Source organism: Amphiura filiformis, chromosome 12 (genome assembly GCF_039555335.1).
Source record: "Amphiura filiformis chromosome 12, Afil_fr2py, whole genome shotgun sequence".
Taxonomy (NCBI): domain Eukaryota; kingdom Metazoa; phylum Echinodermata; class Ophiuroidea; order Amphilepidida; family Amphiuridae; genus Amphiura; species Amphiura filiformis.
Window position 1 is genome coordinate 24,741,813 of NC_092639.1, and position 23,632 is coordinate 24,765,444.

General features: G+C 37.4%; 1 protein-coding gene across 1 annotated transcript in view; it reads left to right on the forward strand.

Annotated features, from left to right (window-relative positions):
- The window catches only part of LOC140165969 (uncharacterized), a 221,425-nt gene that overhangs the window by 164,903 nt on the left and 32,890 nt on the right, over positions 1–23,632 (forward strand). Inside the window, exon 14 of the mRNA XM_072189329.1 lies at positions 22,532–22,660. Coding sequence (XP_072045430.1) covers positions 22,532–22,660 — 129 coding nt within the window. The remainder of the gene's footprint in view (positions 1–22,531; positions 22,661–23,632) is intronic.

A 23,632-nucleotide genomic window follows, 5' to 3' on the forward strand; every position in this document is an offset into this window, starting at 1 on the left:
AGGTCCAATCTTAGACTAATGCGGGGGGGCGTAGACGTAGACTACGGCAAGTATAATGCCCTGATGGTACGATGCATGAGGGCCCAGCCATAGACTACGGTAAGTGTAATGCCTAAATGGAGAAATGTGTGCAAGGCCCAGCCGTAGACTTGGAAAAAGTTAGGTAAATAGGATTACATGTACCGTACATAGTCATGGTACTACTAGCATAATACTAGGCCTAGCATGACCAGTATTTTGTCCTACATTCATGCAAAACATACCATGACAGGCTAGGCCTATCATTCTTCTAGGCTTACTCACATTTGAATACTTTGTGGCTAAGCCTAAGTCTAAGCCATGAAGCCCGAGCCTAGGCATGATAGGCCTAGTCATAATTGTGGGACTCCGTTTTTGGATCGAGTCTTTGTAAAATTGTAAAATTGAGTCTTGAGATCCAACCCATGATTTGGCATGAAGACATGAACTTACCAGTTTTTTAACATGAAGAATACCATCCAATTTCAAGTGCAGTGCAGCGTCTGATGTAGGAGTCATGCAGTTGCACAGCACAGCTCTCGGTGAGGCAAGTTACAATGTATTGACAGCGGGACTGACAGTCGTGCAATGACAAGCATACTCAGATTCAGACTTGACATACACTGTACGTGACATCGTAATTTAAATTTGTAAACCAGCACCATCACGGTCACACTGTTCATGGTTTGATTATGACATCGAAGACCCGGCGGGTTCAAGAACATGACAACATTAGCTCTTCGTGCAGCATATTATGCATGTCTGAATCTGATGTACATGATATGTATGTATGCCGTAGGTCCTACATGCCTATCATGCCATGGTATGCAATCATCATGATCATTCATGACCATCACGACAATGAATTTCTTTGTCTGTCTTGAGACCGTGCATGACTTAGTAGCTTTCTGTAGTACTTACATGCTTAGCCGGTGCCTAGGCTACACTGATCAATGAATAACATACAAATTACGGTGTGTATACAATCCGTATAGTTGAATTTATCTGGCTGCTTCTTGACAGTGTACATACAATTCATGAATTGCAAACTAGAAAATACCGATCGCCGTTTACATGGCACAAAAATGCCTCCTATTTTGCTCTAAAATAACCCATGACTTCAGATAAACGGTCTAAAAGATAACTAGCAACGTCACCTTCAACTTCTCCAGCCAAAGTTTCAGCATTGACAATCAGGTTTGAAATTAAACATATTTTGTTGTTTTTTCTATGCACTTTCACACAGACAAGCTGATGGCATCTCTCTGCTCTGATTTCACAAAAAAAATTAATTTCATGAATAATTAATCACGTATCATCTCTTCTACAAGCCCTACTGGCCGTACAACAAGTATTGCGCAGGCGTCAACGATAATACTGCTGATGAGTTTGAGCTAGTTTCTACGTCATTGATTGAGCTACTGCGCACGCCCGACGTGTTTTCGTCGTGAAAACAATACAATACAAAAGAATTAATCGCCCCACTTTTTTGCACGGTTCGTTCTCAGGCCCCGAATCGAGAAACGGCCATTTTATTCCGCCATGTTGATTGTTTCGAGATCGGGGCCGAGGGACTCAGGCTAATAGAAAGGGCACAAGGGAAAAATGTTAATTTGCATATTTCCAAAATGGCCGCTAATGCAGGCCTCAAATTTCAAAATTGGGAGAATATGGATAAAAAATTATTAAGATTCAGAAAAAGTATAGTTTGACCTATCTCCGATGTATACGACGTAGTTCTTTAGTTATAGGCATAACGGCCAAATGTCAAATTTTGGTCTCCATCATTATTTTTGCATTTGCTGAGCAAAACATGCTCAGTGAGGTTTATTAAACAAACTCTTTAGGCCACCGGCCCATGGGGAAAAACAAAATTATACAGTGTTGTCCTTGGAGGACTTTATACAAAATGCAATATACAAGAATTTGGCTAAATTAACTGAGATTTTTACATTTGTGAAAAGCGAGTATAATTTATTGCGGTTTGGACTTTGCCAGAAGTGTGATGGCAAGAGGGTTTCTCTTTGAGCCTTATAGGCAGGACAAACGAGACAAAAATGAAATTCATCCTCAAGATCGTTTAAATCACACATCTGGCAAAGTCCATTTATTTGGTCTTTACATCTTTTGTTAAAATTCAAATTATGAGAGGATGTCCTTCTTGAGTGTAATACATCGCCTGTGTTTGAAAACAGTTACATGCTTGATGTATTCTTCAATATCGAAACCAGATTTAATTTTTAAATAAAAGCGGCAGTGTTCTGAGTCTGTTATAGGTCTCCAGTCTTGACCATAAACATCTTTACATCTCTGTTCAAAAACACTCAAACAATTAAAATGATTTGCAACACCTTGATTCAACCAAACGTATCCAAAACCATGATAATTAAGAATTTTACGAATTTTTGAGACCCAATTACAATCAATACAGTGGCGGCTGGTGGGTGTTTTTCTTGGTGGGGCGTGGGTCAGCGCGAAGCGCTGACCTTTGCACTTGTGCGAGCAGGGGGGTGTCTGAGGGGGGATGTGCCCCCCTCAGAATTTGGAAAAAATTTAAAATTACACACCAAAATGAAGCGATTTGCTGCAAAATTTTACCTAATTTGATCCATATGTGACAAGTATAAAAAAGTATAAAAGCATGAATAGTGATCTAGTGAAACATGATGAATGACATGAAAATAAAATGATAACTTTCCTTGACAATAGTTTTGATGTTTTGAATCTCATTTTCAAAACATTTGCTGAACATATTTTGGAAAAAGACAAGAAAACTCCATTTGCAAATCATCATCATTTTCTCAGAATCCTCTGTATACTATAGACCCCTATTGTGCTGAAAATAAAATAGGTTAGGATGAATCAAGGAGAATTTGAATTTCTACAAAAATCTTACCTTAAAGTTAAACTACTCATCATCAGCAAGATGACACAACCGCATACATGTACTAGATTCCTTTAATACTTCAACATTCTAGATGAAACTAAACTGAATATCCGATAGGACTATACAGCAAGTCAAATCACTATGTTTCTCAGAAACTGAAACCTTGACCTGTTTTGGTCCATTATACCAAATGGCCTACAGGGTGTAAATTTCTGATGAATACAAATTGAGCCTATATAATTCCTCACTAAAACTCTTCATATTTTACTTGTTCAATGTAGGTCACCCTGAATCATGCACATATAAACAAGGACAAAGTTGATACCCTGCACCCTATTGACCTTAACCACAAATGCCATAACTTTGAGTAGATGATAAAGTATCTAGTCTCTTGAGAAATCTCACTTGGCATTTGGAAATTATTGTTTGAATGGTATGACTTTGTTAGAGGCTATGGAGGCTAGGTTAGGAGCTATTACAGGTTAGACCCACTGATAAACTTTGGGGTCATATGGTTTCTTATGGAAGGGTGTACAGATATATGACAATGCCCTTTTTCAATGAAGATAATAAGGTCTGTTGGAGCTATCTCAGATAAGCTCCACATTGAGTTGCCAGTTTATTATTTGGTACACACTTGATATAAATATAAAAATCCCCAGCAGAAATGAAAGCATATGAATTACACTGATAAACATAGAATATCCACTACAATAATAAGGGATATTTTGAGATTTATGCAATTTAAATAAGAAGTATTTAAGATTAATAAAAATCACATAATACTTTGAAAATCTGGGTGGGCTCTGCCCCATTAGTCCCAATGGAAGAGCTGCCCTGAATCAATACCGTTTTCATCCAAACGTTTGAGAAAAAGATAACATTTCAGTGGGATACGATTTGGGTCCATACTGGTGATTTTTAACCAGTAAGAAATCATTCTTTTATAAACCTTAATCCATAATGGAAATCGACCTAATTCGGCTCTTGTGCTGTTGTTTGCAGTAGAGTACGGGATACCAAGAACATTTTTACAATATTTTGTGTGAACAGTTTCATAGTTTTGACATTCATCTTGACCCCAAACCTCGGAGCCATAAAGTAAAATAGGCTTGACCATAGCATCAAATAGATACATTTTTGTCTCAACACCAAGATCAGGAATAGTTTGAGTGAAGTTCTTGATCTTAAAGAGGCCTTTACTGGCTTGATTTGCGAGAGTTTTAATTGCTATAGACCAAGCTCCTCTAGAACTGATCTTAATACCTATATAGTTATAATAAGGAACAACAGCCTTGTTTTTATACCACCATCTTTCACTGTGTTTAACAATACCACCATTACGAAAAACCATAGCTTTTGTTTTTTCCATATTGACCTCTAGGTTCCACATATCACAATATTCGCCAAGAGCATTTAACATATTTTGTAATTCAAAAGGAGCATCGGCAAAAAGAACAATATCGACAGCATACATTAAACATGAAATATCAATATCATATATTTGAATACCATGAATGTTATTTTGATTAAAATGGTCAATAAGACCATTAATAAAAAGTGAGAAAAGCTGAGGAGAAAAATTACAACCTTGTCTAAGACCGAATTGACAGTCAAAGAAATCTGTACATCCCTTAGTTGTTTTAACACTAGATGATATACCATCATAGTACTGCTGGAGTATATTTAGAAAAAGACCATCAATTCCAAGCTTTTGAAGTTTATACCACAATTTTTAATACGTCTAATAAGATCAAATGCCTTACGAAAATCAACAAAAACACAGTACAATCTTCCTCCTTTCTTCCTCAAATATTTATGAATAATTGTGTAAAGTGTGAAAATATGGTCGGTTGTGCTGTAACCTTTTCGAAATCCAGCTTGCATTTCTGTGATAACATTGAACTCATGTGTCCAATTCATAAGACGAGTATTAAGAACATGTGTAAAAAGTTTACTGAAAATTGAAAGGAGAGAAATTGCACGATAATTATTTGGATCTTTCAAAGAACCTTTTTTGTGAATTGGGACTATAATGCCCCTTTTCCAGTCATCAGGAATCCTCGTCATTGTAAAGATAGCATTGAAAATCTTAGTGATAATTGGAACCAAAATGTCACTGCAACATTTAAACATTTCACCTGGAATACCATCAATACCAGCACTTTTACCATTTTTTAAAAGAGATATAGCACTGGCAACTTCATCTTCAGTTATAGGCGTATTCAGAGATGAACCATCATAATAATTGTTTGCTTGCATCAAATAATTAACAGCCACTGTATTACGATCATTAGATATAGCAAACAGTGATTTAAAATAGTTAAACCAATCAGCAGCACTGATGAGATCCCCTACTTCAGGGCTCTTAGGTTTGAGTTTTGAAAACACATTCCATAGATCTTGTTGGGTCTTGAATGTCAACCAAATGATTTGGTAGCTCGTTCCACTCTCTAACAGTTCTGGGTAGGAAGGCGTATTTGTAAACGTCTTTGTTGGCGTGGAGTTGTTGATATGCTGAATGGTTGTGGAGCCGTGATTGACGCAGAGGAGGCTGAAGCAGATTTCCGACGGGTAGTGATAGGTGACCGGATGCAGCTTTATGGAGAACTGTGAGACGATGACTGGTTCTTCTGGTTTCAAGTGAAGTGAGATCAAGGTCATCTGTCATTTTTGTGACACATCCCTTAGAGCGTGAGTGGTAATCACTCTGATTGAACCTCACTGCTCTCTTTTGAATCATTTCAATTTGATTTTTGGCTTTCTTAGTGTGTGGATCACAACATGATGGAGCATATTCTATACCAGTGGTCTGCACAATGGTCTTATATGCCAGCTCTTTGGTGCTTTTAGGACAAGAGTGTAAGTTCCTTTTAATGAATCCAAGCGACCTGTTTGCTGATGCTGTGACGTTATTTATATGCTTGGACCATGTTAGGTTGTTGGTAAATTCCACACCTAAGTATGAATGACTAGTTGTTTCCTTTAGCACTGATTCACCTAGCTTGTAGCTAAATAATTTGGGTGAACGTGCGTGTGTGAGTCTCATAAGGAAACATTTGCTTGGGTTAAAATGCATTTGCCATTTTTATTCCCAGCTCATGAGTGTGTTTAAATCATTTTGGAGTTCTGATGCATCAAAATCATTTTTGACTTCTCTATATAAAACGCAATCATCTGCGAATAAACGCACTGTGGATGATATGTTATTGGGGAGGTCGTTAATGTAAGCAAGGAATAATAGCGGCCCAAGTACCGTGCCCTGGGGCACACCAGAGATAACTTTACTCCAGCTTGAGTGCTCACCATTAACCACTACCCGCTGGTCACGGCACTTGAGGAAGCTAGAAATCCAAGCATTAGTTTTGTTTTTGATACCATAGTTGTCAAGTTTAAGTAATAATCTGTTATGTGGGACAGTGTCAAATGCCTTGCTAAAATCCATGATGATCATGTCAACTTGTGACCGATCATCAAGGCTTTTAGCAAGGTCATTTACTGTCAAAATAAGTTGCGATTCACATGAATGATTGCGCCTAAAACCATGTTGTTTATCTGAAAGGACTGAAAATCTGTCAAAATGAGCCATAATATTGGAGTGAATGATATGCTCCAGTGTCTTACAACAAATAGAAGTGAGGGACACAGGGCGATAATTAGCAGCATCAGCTCTATCTCCCTTTTTGAAAATGGGAGAAATATTTGCACGTAACCAGTCTGATGGGAGAATCCCTGAATCAAGGGATTTTTGAAAATTTTGGACAAAGCCGGAGCCAGATCGTCGGCTGCAAGGTGTAAAATTTTGGCCGGTATTTCATCCGGACCTGAAGCCTTATTTTGCTTAAGCTCTTTTAACAATTTTGCAACCCCTTCGACAGATATCGTAATATCTGGCATTGTTGGAATACCTGACTTTGACACCTCGGGTAATATATCGTTTTCATTTGTGAAAACAGAACTGAATTGGTTGGAAAGGATTTCAGCTTTTACTTTGTTGTCTGACTCAAGATTTCCATCTTTTTTAAGGGTATCATAGACAGGCTGGTATGAGGCGGCGAACCATGATACCGTAGTATCAATAGCCATTGGCAGTACACCAGCCATTTGCCGACCTCCGCTGAATACAGTGTTAATGATGACTGTACATACAAATAGTCGCCAATACATATCTGTATAAAGGTCCGTCTTTCCACCATTTTCGTACTTCCCAGGAACATCCACACATCTCCAAGCTCTCGGGTGACGATATGTCCCTATTTGGGCCCGCCATGTTGACGTATCGCATCCCATTTTTGATGAAAACAAACGTATTTTGGAGAGCCAAATTCAAACACGTTATTTCGCCATGTTGGCAACAGCGCCCTCATTATGTATTATTATGTATGTATTATTTAGTCTCCATCAAATAGTGAATTCCAAGTTTTGACAAAACAAAATCTCTACAATTACTAGCCGTTCAGTACAAAGTTATGTGGAAACTGTTATGCAGGTATTTTTCGTGTGTCATGTTCTTATTTCTACTAAAAAGGCAATATCTATCTATTATTTGTGATGTTACGAAGTAATCATTGTATGAAATAAAGTATTCGTTACGCTTGAGTGACCTTATACTATTTTTTTCTTTGGCGGCACTTTTGAAGATTATTATTGCGGTGTGTGAGAGTTTCATCATTTGAAATGCCAGTAGAGATGGATTTGTCATAAAAGTATACGGAAGATTCGTCCTTAGTGTCTCACCATGCAGTTATGTTCACATTATATTGGCAAACCTGCAGCTACGTAAAGGTGAAGATTAAATTGGCTGCAATAGTCTGGTAGAACCTGGGTTGAACCTGAACATTTTGTATATAGTTTTTTGTTTGGTCGATTTGTATAGCTGAGGTTATCCTCTTTCAGGATAGGTTGTTTTTTTCAACGTTTATGTGCGCTGGCTGCTCTGGGTAAAATTAAAATTTGTTTATCTTACCAACCCAGAAAACTATGTATATAATTTTCATCCCTATGTGACTTTGTATATTTCTTAAAAATATGCAGTTTTGATGCTTTCCGCTAGGAATGCGACGAACACCATTCGATCCTAATACCGCTCTACTCCAGTGTGCCTCTGTGGCTCAATTGGCTAGAGCGTCGTGCTAGTAATACGAAGGTCGCCGGTTCGAATTCGGCCAGATGCACTGGGTTATTTTTCAACGTTTATGTGCGCTGGCTGCTCTGGGTAAAAGTTAAAATTTATTCATCTTATCAACCCAGAGAACTAAGTATATTATTTTGAGAGTTGGAGGACACTGGGTTGGAGGAAGTCATATTGAAGAAGAGGAACAAATCTGCTCCAGGTATGAATGCTATTTCATCTGATATACAAGAGTAGTCCTAGCAATAATCCAGATTATCCTGAAGAGAATCTGGAGAAAGAAAAAAGTGCCTCTGTCGTCGAGCTGTCCTTATACCAAAAGAGGAAGACAAATCTAAACCAGACTTGCTTAGAAACATTATGTCAACTAATGTTAGTGGAAAAAATGTTTTTTCCAAGTGGTTGCTAATCGCCCGCTCAGTTTTATGGTGCAGAATGGATACATAGACCAAGCCATTGAGAAAGGATTTTTACCTGGAATCGCAGGATGTGTGGAACTCAAACTCTTATGAAAACTCTTTTTGATGCCAAGCAAAATGCTTGAGAAATTGTTGTAGCCTGGCTAGTCTTGTCCAATACATATGGATCCAGTTTGCTCTTGAAGGTAACACGTTCCATCTGACATCCGTAAATTGATCCATAACTATTATTTATGTTTGTACGATTACATGCGGAGAAGTGGTAACAGACTGGTTTATGTTTCAAATACAAATACGATTATTCCCAGATCACCCTCTATCAGTTGTGCTCTTCCGTGTTGTCTTTCAGGAACAACCTAAAAGTTCGATGAAGTCCTATAAACGAAAGTCCTTTCGTTAGGGAGGGAGTGGATCAAAAAGTCCAATTACGTTTGTAAAAAGTAGTTAAAACATCGGTCAAAGTTGTCTTCTTTATAATTTTAAAATTTTAGTATTTTCTGAAGTACGATATTAACATTTTACAGTGGTTGCTTCAAAATGATTTCAAATCAATATTGGGTGAAGTATTCGCAACCTGCAACTTGTAAGTGCATTTTTTAAAGCAGATGTACCGCACTTTGATTCTTATTTATTTGATAATCCAGCAAGTGCTAATTTTGTTCGTGCCAAAAAGTATATTTTAAAATAACATTAAATATTTGTTTTTTCCATGAACGTGATCCTAGCATTGTCGAACCCCTACATAACCTCATCCACCATAGCGACGGCCCTGTATCCTATGAATACGGGTTGGAATTTTCGATATTTGACATTTACGTTAGAGGGGATGGGGTTAGCCTGCTAACGAAAGGACTTTCATTTATAGGACTTCATCGAACTTTTGGGTTGTTCCCTTAACCTTCTGGAATATGGGACGATAAACAAATCCGCATTAGCATAGCATTCAAGACAGAATCTTGGAACACGATATACCGTAGAAACCCGTCTATAAGGAATAGAAGCGACTGTGATGATAGCATATTTCACGCTAGCGCCCTCCACAATATTATATCATTATGGAATTTGAGCAAATCATTTACCGACACAAGCAGGTATACAATGTATTATTTTATCTTTATTTCGCATCTCACGAGCATAGCTCACTTGGCAAGGCATAAGACTTTGGTTCTTTAGATCGGAAGATGGTGAGTTCGAGCCTCATCACGGTCACACAAACTTTTATAAACAAAATAGTGTTCAAACTTTTCATTTATATTTTCTTGCATTTTCTAAAGACTCCTTTCGTGATCATTTTTTTTTTTTCATATTTAGTTTAATTTATTCTATTGTTTTTCTTTTATTGTTTCTTTTCTTTGTCTTTTTTCTTGCTTAATTTTATTTTGTCTTTATTTTTCTTTGATTCATATAATATTGGCAGGATAAGGAGAGGAGGAACTAAAGACCCATTCAGTGATTTGCTCATCCGGACGATCGTAAAAATCATCAAAATTCACCTTTGTCATTGTCATAGATGTGGTAACATAGCCTGCTAGTGGTTCAGCAGAAAACCGTGTGACACATAATATACATTTGGCTATACATTTTATTATACGATAAATACGAATTTATTAAACATGGTAACAAATATTCTCTAGCAGATCGGTTATACGATGGAACTGGTAGGCATAGGCCTATTATAAATTCGGGATATTAAATATCTTCCTGACGAGACAGATCTGCGCATGTGGTCAAAGACGATTCCTTACTAGCCACAGACCGTCCGCTGGAATTAGTTGAATCGCTATGGCTGTTGGTCGGACCTCTCATCTCTCCACATCGATTGTGACCTATGCCCGACATTGCCCTTATGAACTCACATCCTCCTGTTTTATTCCAATACGCTGGCGAAGTTACGTAATAATCGGATTAACTACCATAGCAATAGGTGAAAACAATTTTTAAATATACCGCGTTATACACTGATACGTTCAGGCGGTACCTCTTCATTGAACCATATCATGCTGCACCTGTAAGATCTTTGAAAAGACCAGTATTGTATTCAATCTATGATTGCAGACATACACAGTACAGGTGATGAGTGTAACCTGCTTGTAGCGCAGCGCGATATGTTCAAAATTGTTTTCACCTATTGCTATGGTAATTAATCCGATTAATTACGCAACTTCACCAGCGGCAGCGTATAATGGCCGAATAAATTCTGACCATCACTTGGCTTGTTGGATTCGTCTATACTACAATCGCTGTCGAAGTGACGTAATAATCGCAATAACTACCATCAAGCAGATTGCACTAATCACCCGCGTATGTCACCAAACATAGATTGAATACCACTCTTTTCATAAATACTAATCTTACATGGCGAGTGATTAGCATTTCTTTGACAACTATGGTTTAATGCATAGGTGCCACGTGAACGATGAAGTGCAGGGCTATATATTCGAAATTGTATTCATCAATTGCTATGGTAGTTAATCCGATTAATTACGTCACATCGACAGCGAATAGCCTATAGTATGGGTTCAAGTGGAACAAAAATAGTGTATGTCCATTGCTAGCTATGGTAATTAATCATGTTAGTGTTTACATCACTACTTCGGTGAAGACAAGAGAAGTGTGCCTTCTCTACCAACGCCTGTGATATAACAGGTGCAAGCGAAACAAAATTGAATGACCAGAATAGTTTCCTTTGTCAGATGAATTGATTGAAGTTTTTGAAGACACTCTATTCTTGATGGGACAATAGATTCAAATATGGAATAATTATTATTCCTCATCTATTTTTTTTTATTTAAAAAACTGCAATTGTGGCAACAGAACAATATTTATTTTGATTTCATTTCAAGTAGAAACAAAATCGTGCTTAAGCCAAAAACGCACCCTACCTCAAGAATTGGGATGGCACAAAGGTGCAACATAGGTTATTGCAAAGACGAGGACAGACAAGTAGTTACAACACATCTGTCTAACCGTGGGTTTCGCTATTATTTAGAATAAATGCTTTTACTAGTTTCTATAAAACCACAAAATTACTAAAAAAAACTATAAAAACTATAAAAAAAAAAATTAAAAAAAAAACGCACCTAAAATTAAAAGTAGAAAGGTAGATTTGAAGAAAGATAAAAAGAACATGTCAAAAAGTTAAAATTAAACGAGAATGAAAAACCGGAACCGGTGCCCGGACCATGCTCTCTTCAGCATGTCTTCAGTTCCAAAGTCTGACGCTCTATCAATTGAGCTATACGATCCTGATATACGAAACAGTCGTTATTATGTCAATACAATTGATTGGTGTTACAACATACTTAGATGGAATGCATAGCCACCCAGTGCCAGTATATATTTGCTCAAACTCCAAATACAACAAGCAACCAATTTTATTGAGGGCGTTTCTTAGGTATATCCTTGTAGACGGGGTTTTACGGTAGTAATGTAGCCTGGTTGGGTGACAAGACTCAAGACAGACTCCAGAACTGTGAGGAATGGAAGGTGGTATGGGACGAAGAAAAACACCTGATCAAATTCCCGCTAAAAATAGTGACCAAGTCAAGGAGACCAGACATTGGCATCTACTCACCCAGTGAGAAGATAGGCTTGATCTGACGATACCTGCACTGTAGAAACATGCAAACTACAGAAAAAAGTGCAAATATGTTGAAGACCTTATTAGAGAAGGACAAGAAAAAGGATGGGAGCTGAAATACTTCTCAATAGAATCAAGAGGCTTCAGCAATGAGACACCAAGAACTTGTTTCAAATTCCTAGCCTGACAAATAAAAAAGTAAAGTAGGCACTAGATACTCTCAAGAGCGGTGTTACGAGCTACCTTTACATTGTGGCTGGCGAGAAACAATACGTTTTGTAGTTGGAAATTAGTCACAAGACTATACATTGCTCCTGTTGAATAAAACCAGAATGATATGTCAACAGCACATCCAATATAAAGGCTAGGATGTCAATGGCCTGGGACGGTGCTTGCACTTTCTTCAAAGGGTCCCAATTTACAAGCACGGCCCTATGGACTTTATCCCAAGAAAGCAAATGTGAAGAAGACAAAAGTTATGTTACTTGGTACACCTGTAAAAACTAGTAAAATTGATCACGTCAAAGTGTATATGAATAATGTTGAGATTGAAAATGTCACATGTTTTAAATATCTTGGTGTTCAAATTAATGTTAACTTGAAATGGAAAGAGCAGATCAACAATATTTGTCGTAAAGTGTGTACAAGTCTTGCAGTCATGAGAAGAATTAAGCCGTTTGTCCCAAGAAGTTGTCTGATTACTATTTACAACACTATGGTTTTACCACATTTTGATTATGCATTTACTATTTGGAGTAGCTGCAGTGTAATAAACTTAAATAAGCTTCAAAAACTCCAAAACACGGCAATGCGAATTATACTAAGTGTACCATACAGAACTCATATAAACGACATACTTTAGGTTACGTACATATGAATATAAGAGACCGTATTATTTTCTTAACTGGATGTATGATGTTTAAAGTTAAAAATGAAATTGCACCCTCCTACCTCAATGATTTGTTTCGTCCAGTTAATAGCATTCATTCTGTTAACACTAGAGGCAGTGTAAATGGCGATCTATATGTTCCAAAGTGCAATACAAATTATGGTAAAAGCTCTTTCCAATACAAAGGTAGCGTATTATGGAATGTTATTTCGAAAGATATTCGTCAAGTCAACTCACTAATGCAATTCAAAAAGAAACTCAAAGAAGACCTGAAATTGTAGCACTACTAATTCTGCAGCTCATATATGTCAAATGTTTTTAAATACTCTTTCTCTTTCTCTTTCTCTTTCATTTATTTTTAATTACAAAAACTTGGTTTTCATGCTGTATAATATTTATATAATGTATTTTATGCTGTGTAATATATTTATGTAAGCTCAATTTTTATGGTTTTTAATAATGTATATTCTACGTGTATTCAATGCTTTTATATGTTTATCTTAGGGCCCTACTGAATATCAACATTGTAATATTTGTTGAGTAGGTTACCCTGTTTAAATATGGTTAATAAATAAATAAACCCCAAGAGACTATAAAGATCAAGGAGGGGCAATAACTTGACCCGTTGGTGTTTAATAACATAACATAACATAACATAACATAACATAACATAACATAACATAACATAACATAACATAACATAACATAATAGGCATTTATTGAGCGCCCCACAAAGAACCGAGCGCTTTATAAGAAAATATAAACAGGTACATGAACTAGATACATGAACTAATACAAACAATACAAAGCATAACATATGTAATGACAATTGGATAATAACTACTTGAACAAGTATGTTTTCAGATTAGTTTTGAAAAGCTGGAGTGTACCAGCTTCCCTGATGTCACGAGGTAGAGAATTCCAAATCCGGGGTGCACATGATTCAAATGAATGATCACCAGTACGTGTCTTGGTTTTTGGTTGAGCCAGAAGTGTTTTGTCCTTTGACGAACGAGTGGCATACACGGACGTTTTAACCGAAATCAGTTCTTGAAGATATGATGGAGATTGTGAATGGAGGCATTTGAAGACATAGACCGGTACTTTAAACTTGATACGTTCGCGAATTGGCAGCCAATGAAGGAGACGTAGTAAAGGAGCACTGGGATGGTCTCGGCCAACAAGCACATATCTGGCGGCCCTGTTCTGAAGGCGTTGCAAACGCGTTAAGTCACCTTCATTGGCAACCATAGAGCAAAGCATTACCATGGTCAATTCGAGAGAAAATGAGCGACTGAACAGCAAGTTTACAAGCATCTTGTGTTAAAGCCATATTATAACATTTGCTGAGGACGACGCCCTCACTGAATTTTTTAAATTCCTTTTTACACGATTAAATTGTACTTTATTAAACCAATATACCCTGCAAAAATCAAGACTCTAGGTGCTGTAGTTTTGTCAAAATCCGAGATTTGAATAAAACGCCGGAACCGGCGCTTTATTATTACGATGGAATTATTAGTCGAACGCATACACGATGTTCATAACACACAGAACGTACACGGCGTGCGGGACGGTGATATACACAACAAATGGTCGTACCACAACATGACCGAAGGAGTGGTACGTATTGGCGACATGTGCGCTGGTAGTAAATTCCAATTTTCTTTGCTTTGCCGTAGTTGTTCGGCTCAAAAATAAAAGGGGATATATCTGACAGTAAAAGCTAACATTTTATGGCAAAGAAATGCTAATCTATTTTGTTTGAAAATGTTATAATATGGCTTCAAGTAACGGCGGATGCGTGACAAATTCCGGAGATGAAAGCTAACACATTATTAAATGTGGAAGAAATTTGGTCTTTCATACTCAACGGAGGATCGAATACGATGCCAAGGTTCCGCAAAGACTTAGTAGGTGTTAATGATACATCCACAAGAAGTCAGAGTGATATTATTAAGTCGGGCAGCGAACCCCAAAGAAACAACAACGAATAATTCGGTTTTCGCCTCGTTTAACTGCAATTTGTTTAAAGTCATCCACTGCTTGATTTCAGAAACGCAGGATTGTAGGTTCTTCAAGGCAAGTTGACACGCTCCGTCTACTCTCAGATCAAAGCTTAAGTAAATTTGCGTGTCGTCGGCGTAAATGTGAAAGCAGACACCATTTGCACGAAGAAGTTTTCCAATTGGATGAGTGTAAGCATTGTATCCCAACGGTCCCAATATGGATCCCTGTGGCACTCCAAATTCCATGATATGATTTTCAGAAAATGCCCCAGATAAGCAAACTCTGCTTGAGCGATTCCTGAGGTGTGTATCAAACCAGTTCAAGGCGTTACCTTTGATGCGAAAGGTCTCGCGAAGTCTATTGATAAAAATGACACGATCAAGCGTGCCAAACGCCGCCGAAAGGTCAAGCATTACAAGGAGAACGGCATGCTGGTTGTCAATAGCATACGCTATGTCGCTTTTTACCTTGAGGAGAGCGGTTTCAGTTGAATAAGCTGGTTTATAAGTCGATTGAAACTTTTCAGAAAGACTGTTCCTGTTGATATGTTCATTTAAGCGAGTTGCACCTGCCATTTCCATGATTTTTGCCAAAACTTTAATGTTTGATAGTTCTGTAATGTATTTGTGTCCAATGTTGGTTTCTTTATTATTGGAGAAATAATCGCCTGTTTAAGGGGGTACTACACCCCTTGATTTTTTTTTTGCATTTTTTGCATTTTGTGAAGAAATTACAAAAAAATTGGACAAAGTGGTATGCAAAATGAAGGGCAAATCTTCTCGTTTTATTGGTGGCATCGGTATCAACGTAGCTTACATGCTTTTAAAAGTAGAAGCCAAAAGGTGGTACATCACTGATGATTTAAATTCACTTCATTTTGGAAAGCTTAATATCAACGGATTTCGTTAAAATTTTGGATATGTGTTGCTAACACGTTAGGGAAATAAAGTTGATATGTAAAATGGGAATAAGTGGTTCCTGATTTCTTTTATGACTTCATGAACTTGGTGCTCCACAACTATCAAAAAGGAACTGGTTAAAATGCTTCTATTTTCAATGTTGAGCTATATTTTGTATTTTTAACTTGCGACATTATTTCACTGAAACTTAATTAAGCCATAGGTAACAGGTTACCACAACCATACTACAGCAATGTTGAAAAAATTGTATTTCTTGTCACCTATACCACCATATTGGGTAGTTTTCCGTAAGCTTAGCTTTTGTGATTTTGGTAACTATTTTATATTTATTTGTGAAATCCATCTCAACTAGGCATTCTAAATTGTACTCACCATTTACATCCCAAGGTATATTAGTATATCCACCTTGCACTTCTCGATATATATCCAGTTAAAGACAGAATATCAAATTATTCCTCATTATGATACATTTTGTATCACAGACTCTCACATGTGTATTCAAAATTGATGCTTAAATTTGACCTGAACCAATTGACCTATAACCTGACATACGGTGACCTAATAGCCTTTTCTTCTCCTAACAACACATCAATAACAACATCAATATCAAATTGACTAATGACTATGCATCTATTGTGTAAGTGTTTATTTAATTTATTCAGTGTTATATATTTTGCAAGCACCAGTAGATGTTCTATAGAGAGTATAACAAAGGATTTAATGTATTCTATTCATGTACCCTACTTGAACATGTTGAAAAGAATAAATTATGGTTTGTTATGAAACACGCATCTGAGTTACCAGGATACGGTAAACAAAAAATATATAGGGCTAAAATGACTTACTATACAATGGTTTAAAAACACCTTTTTTATTTATTTTTTTATTTTTTTTTTATTTCACATGATCCGTGCATATATCGCCTCGCTATAAATGAACAAATATTTGTTTAGACCAATCAAACCAATATATGGGTGTAGTACGCCCTTAAGGGATCTAGAATGAGCGTTTATGGCGTTTCGACAGTATTTTTTGTGGGACATGAGAGCACCTCAGACGTATCGAACTGCATTCTGAATACGAAGCATGTCTTTCTGATATCAAATAATTTTCATTTTTTGAAATTCACGATATAATACAAATTTTATGACAAATTATTAAAATTTGATATTTTTCAAATTTTTGATATATGTGACCGTACAGCACGAATGAGCCGTAAATGTCCTCAATTGTATTCAGAGTTACAGTGTAAAATGGGCATGAAGGTCGTTCTCATAGGTATTTCAATTTGGTGCTACGTGTATCTCATTAAATGAGGTACACGTAGCACCAAATTGAGGTACCAATGAATACGACCTTCATGCCCATTTTACACTGTAACTCGGAATACAATTGAGGACATTTACGGCTCATTCGTGCTGTATGGTCACATATATAACAGTCCTCGAATAAATTTTATAAATCTAATGATATATTTTAATGTGTATGTAGCTGGGAGGAAAAAGCCGACGATCAATTGAAAATTTTGACCTTTTATATTGAAGATATGGATTTTTTTCCCAAAAGACCTTTTTTTCTTGGTGTTTTGGAAAAAAAAATCCATATCTTCAATACGAAAGGTCAAAATTTTCAATTGATCGTCGGCTTTTCATCCCACCTACATACACTTTAAGTATAAATCATCAGATTTATAAAGTTTACTTCAAGTACTGTTAAATATCAAAAATATCAATTTTTAATGATTTGCCATAAAATGTGTATTACATTGCAAATTTCAAAAAATCCAAATTATTTGATATCAGAAGGACATTCTTCGTATTCGATATGTCTGATGTGCTCTAATGTCCCACAATAAATACTGTCCAAACGTTCATACCCCAGCCCTTAAGGGAAGTCGGAAACACTCCAGCCGTAAAATATACATTAATCATATTAGTCAGAACCGGAATGAAGAGAGTTGAGTTCTCCTTAAGAAGCCAAGTCGTTATTTGGTCAAGAAGGCAGGACTTATTTGACAGTTTTTTCATAAGATCAGCCACTTCGTCACAATTTATTGATCTCAGCTCAAAAAGGTCACAACTGTTAGCTTGCAAGGGGACATCAATCTCCTCATTTTGGTTCATATAATAGTCAATACCTGTACATAATCTGGAAGCACTGTCATTTGTTAAACTACTTCTACTGAAGTTGACATTTGCAGGATCCAAACTGTCCTCAACATTAGAGTCAAGGTTTTGCCTAATCTTCTTGATCTTATTCACAAAGAAAGTGGCAAACCTGTTTGATAGGTCAGATGCGGAATCACAAGTGTGGAGCACTTTGAAGCTTGTGTTTTAGAAGAGAGTTAAGAATACTGAACTGGTCTTTATTACATGCAGAACACAACTTATCATGAAAGTATCAAACTTTGCTTTGGTGATCAAATCATTGACAAGTACTTTTTGATCCATAAAAATCTCCTTATCAACGATGGACTTGCTCTTATTCCACTTATTTTCAAGACGCCTGCGGACACGCCTAGCTTCATGGATGGTTTCGTTAATCCCGTTATACCATGGCATTCGCGGCCGGACAGTACGAAATTTAGTTGATAGAAGACAGTACTTGTCAATGGTATTCTTAAGAGTAATCTCAAAGTGTTCAACCATATCATCACAATCAACATCAGATGGCATTCTATCAATAAGATCCCTTTGGAGGTTTGAAGGTTTGTGCATCAAGGTTCTGGTAGTTCCTAAAGGATTGTTTGATTTTCATGCTTTTCACCAAGTGTTCCTAGTCTTTAGTATCCTGGGCCAGAGCAGGCAGGTCAGCTAGCCTCAAATCAAATCCAGTTAGGTTTAGTGCGGATTCCAGCTGCATGGTAGGGTTAGATGCGCCGGATCCCGTCCACTTACTACAGACTAGTTTGGTCATCTGGGGGTACATATACACAAATCTACCATTTGGCGGTGATGGCGTATCCCCATACGGACAAAATCTATGGTTTTCGATTTCAATAGTCACACCAAATGACTGCATAATGGATGCATGTTGTTTTTTTACCAAAACCTATGTATACATACTCATTACCATCTTAGCTTAAATATAAAGTAGGTTATAGCCAATACGGCAGCTATATTGGCATCCACCTTGGATTTACCATTATGTTATCTCTATACCTGACATTGAAAATGGTTTATTTGGATGTATTTGACCCCAAACGCCTATGACTAGACACCAAAATTACCATTTTAATTTGAAGGAATTATAATGAAAGACAAAGATAAAAAGATTTTATCGCGTCTGACGTTATCTGTCAAACTCGAGCCCGGTTTGTTGGCTTGCTGAACGCGGCGATATAACCGGACGCCTTAAAAAAATTGTTAATTTTGCACCTTCAAACATGCAAACCATCTCAAAAGTTAGGTCTTTATAGTAGGAAACTTTCTTTCGTGAATGCACCATATCAACAATGCCTAGAAAAGTTGTTGATTTTTGCCTTGAAAAAGTACGTAATTTTTCGCCATTTTCTGCTATTCCTTTTCTCCGATCGGCACCAGATAAATCGGTCTTCCTTTTACGCGCTATTAAGTTGTATTAACCAATCAAGGATCGTAATTGACAGAGATGTCAGACGCGATAAAATCTTTTTATCTCTGTCTTTCATTATAAGTTATAGCCTATAATATAAAATGGCGGCCATTTTGGACGCCATCTTGAATTTCTTAAAACCCTCAAGGGTGAGCAATTTTCACCTGGCAGATTCTGAAAATATACACCATGGCTACCCAAACTAATCAAAAACACCTACATAGCTATTACAATCTTAGGTTAAATATAAAGTAGGTTACATCAAAATTGCCAGCTATATTGGCAGCCATCTGTGTTGAAAACACATTTTAGAAAATGCCACTCATCCAAAACAGGTATAATTATATCTATATTTCTTTAATCTGTGAGTGATGTGTATGTCTGTGAGAAGAAGTTACAAGTAAAAGTCAAAACATTATTTCACTGTATTAATACCAAATAAAAATATTACCCTTCCCTGATATTTGTAATTTCATACAACTAGTCCAAATATTTCCACTTACTTGCAGACGTTTCGGAAACTGCCAGTTTCCTTTATCGATGCTATTGTTGCAGTGACGATCAATGTACAGCAGATGATTTTTGCTGCTTAGCAACCGAGTTTCAGTTGATTTTTCAGTTATCAGATCGTCAAAGAATTGACTCAAGTTGTATTGCCCCTCGTCTCTGTTCATGGTTTTTCCCGCTTCCTGATGGTGATCGCCTCCTTTATCCATCTCTTATATCTATCACTCTTTTTGCCAACGATTCTAGCCTCCTCCCAATTGATTACGTGATTACTGTCTACTACGTGGTCGGTAATGGTCAATTTGTGAACAACCGATTGGGATGCCTTTCTGGTGGCTCTGGTTTTTATGTTGTCACCAATTTTCTTAGCCTCAGTTTTGTGCCCGGGTTTTGTGCTCCTCCAAACGTTTACCGAAATTTCTTCTTGTCTCCCCAATGTATGACAAATCACAGTTTTTACATGGTATTGAATAGATAACGTCCGTGGAATGACGGGGATCTCGCTTGTCCTTGGGATGGACCAAAGGATTCCGCAACGTACAATTGGGTTTCATGGCGGTAGAGATATTGTAAGGTTTAAAAACTCTCGAGATGCGCACTGAAACTCTCTCCACGTAAGGTATAACAACTAAGCCTTTTGACTTGGTGGAATCGTCTTTCTTTGGTCTGTCTTTCTTACGTTTCGGCTAAGCCATCTGGTTTTTCACTTTTCAGTACTCCATTCTGGGTAACCACAATTTTGGAGAGCTCCTTTAATGTGAGTTTCTTCCTCTACCATGTCTTGCTCTTCCGTGACTGGTTTGTTCTTTCTGTCAAGGAGGGTACGCACGACACCAAGTTTCTGGTGGAGAGGGTGGTGTGACCTAAAGTTCAAATATTGGTCAGTATGTGTTGCCTTCCGATATACCATTAACTAAAAATGGAATCTTACCATCAACTTCCTTCTCAAACGTGAATTTGATGGAGTCAATGTCGTCAGCTTGGTTCAGGTGGTTGGTGAGATTATTAACTTCATCCTTGCAAACAATTTCCCTGATATCATCCACATATCTCTTCCATAGCTTAGGTTTACATTCCAATGGAGCAGTAGCGATGGCAATATTTTCCAGGTGTTCCATGAAACTATTGGCGGCCAAAGGTGAAACAGGACTGCCCATAGCTGCGCCAAAAAGCTGGAACGTAAAATAGGTGGTAAAGAGGATGAAATCTAACAATTCCACTACGTCTTCTGTTGATAAGTTGAAGCCGTGAGATTTATTATACTCTTTCAACCAAACCTCCTTCTGAAGTCTTTCTTTAACGATGTCCAGAACTTTACTGATGGGCGTGCACGTAAACAAAGAAATCACGTCGTGGGAGTTTAATATATCCCCCTTCATCTATCACTACTTGCACTAACTCCTCAGCTGAAGACAAGGTGAGTAGAATTTCCTACCATGGGGGCCAGGATGTCATTGTCAGCTAGCCACTTTGAGGATTCATAACCTATGGTGGAGGTGTAATCAACTATAGGTCTGAGCGGCGCAGTAGGTTTGTGGATCTTCGGCGTACAATAAAGTCTAGGGACAACTGTTTATACTTTGCCTTGCTGATTTTCTCCTCATTGGTCAATCTAGTCAAGATAGCCACCAATTTCCTCTTGTATTTTTGCGTGGAGTCATCGTTTTCTTATCACTTAACAAAATATCAACCTTCTCATTGTATTCCTGCTTATCCAGGACAACCGTGGCTTTTCCCTTATCCGCAGGTAAGATAACAACCGAGGCCTCTTTTTTAAGAACATTAATAGCTTTTCTTTCATGGTTACTCACATTAGACTTCGAAGCTTTCGATGATCCAAGAGTACTGGCGACTTTTGATCTCAGTTGAACAGCTTCTGGATACGGTAAGTTCTTACATGCTAATTCAGTGGCGAATTCAGAAAGAACAAAACAGTCACGGAAGAGCAAGACAAGGTAGAGGAAGAAACTCACATTAAAGGAGCTCTCCAAAATTGTGGTTACCCAGAATGGAGTACTGAAAAAGTGAAAAACCAGATGGCTAAGCCGAAACCTAAGAAAGGCAGACCAAAGAAAGACGATTCCACCAAGTCAAAAGGCTTAGTTGTTACACCTTACGTGCAGGGAGTTTCAGTGCACATATCGAGAGAAGTTAAATCTTGAAAGTGAAATATAATACGGTATACAATTTTTCTTGAAAGTTGCTTCATGAATATGCTAATATCGGCATAAGATGCATTTAGGGGGAGGGTAAAGTCCACTTTTTACATCAAAGTCAAATTCTACATTAATTACCGCTACCCAGTAAATTATTTTCTCTAATTTGAGGGCAAAAATAAATTAAATTTCCCACCCAGTAAATTATCCTTATTTACTTCCCTGCTTCATTTGGCGCTCATTTTTAAAATTTTCCTATGACTGAGGGGGCACATCCCCCTAGACACCCACTGCGTCGCGCAAGCGCAACGCGCCCTATGCCCGTTTCACAGTCATATTTCCAAAACATTGTGTCCCCCCACGATCAACTTCGGATTGACGCCCTTGCTTGTTATGTGAAAACATGCATTTATGTTTAATATCTCTTTCGTCATCATCAAGGTTGAAGACGAGAAGAAGCAGCAGATACTTAATCTCATCGAAGGGAAGATCTATGAAAAACACGTCATTCTACAGATCCATACCATTGAGAATAATCCAAAAGACCAAAGCAAAGAAGACCGCGAAAAGGTAACTTATACATGTATACAAATTATTGTAACTTGATTACATTACTTCAGAATTTATAGGTGTATTGTAATAATCATCACATCACGTGCGCAGGAAGCTTGATTTTTACGCATATGCGGCAGATACCACCTCCCATAACGGGAGCGATCACTAACACGAATCGCTGAACATGTGACATACATCATACCTCTGTACTATGGGGATCGTATCCCCCGCATACACGCGCGCAATGGATCTTGAGCATTAAAGGCCCTTTCAATGATCCCAGCGAAAGTGCAAAAAAAATCAAAATTGTTTATAAATTGCCTAAACGTGAAGGATAAGTCATTAAAATTATCGTTAGGTATTTTTGAAATGAAAAAATTTGGCAAAAATTAGGAAAACAGCAGTATTGTTAAAGTTGAGGCCCCATTCAAATACATGTAGCTAATTTACATACTGTTAGTATATAAATTACAGATATCATGTAAATGCCTTATTTTGTCTTAAATACACAGCTTTCGGCTGAACCACTAGCAGGCTATGTTAGCACATCTATAACAATGACAAAGGTACCAAAATCTGAATTTTGATGATTTAAACGATCGTCCGGATGACCAAATCACTGAATGGGCCTTTAAACACACCTCACTTACGATTTTGTCGTCTTCGTACTATTGCGATTTTTACAAGCCGACGTTTCACGTCGGCTTGTACTGTCTTAATCTTCTTTTGGCAACTCGTGAAATTTTGCGTGACTTGCCACGTTTTGCCCTAGCTCTGTTATGCTTTGACAGATTTCAACCAAACTTAGCCAAATGACCACTGGACAAGGCCAAACCTTACATTTGACTTTGACCATGACCTTATGGCCAAAAATGTTGATTTCACAAAAATTGCTACTCCTTCCACAAATTACATGCAATGATCATGTGACTCATGCATATGAATCAACATGTGGCAGTGCTTAAAACTTTAGGTCAAAGGTCATTA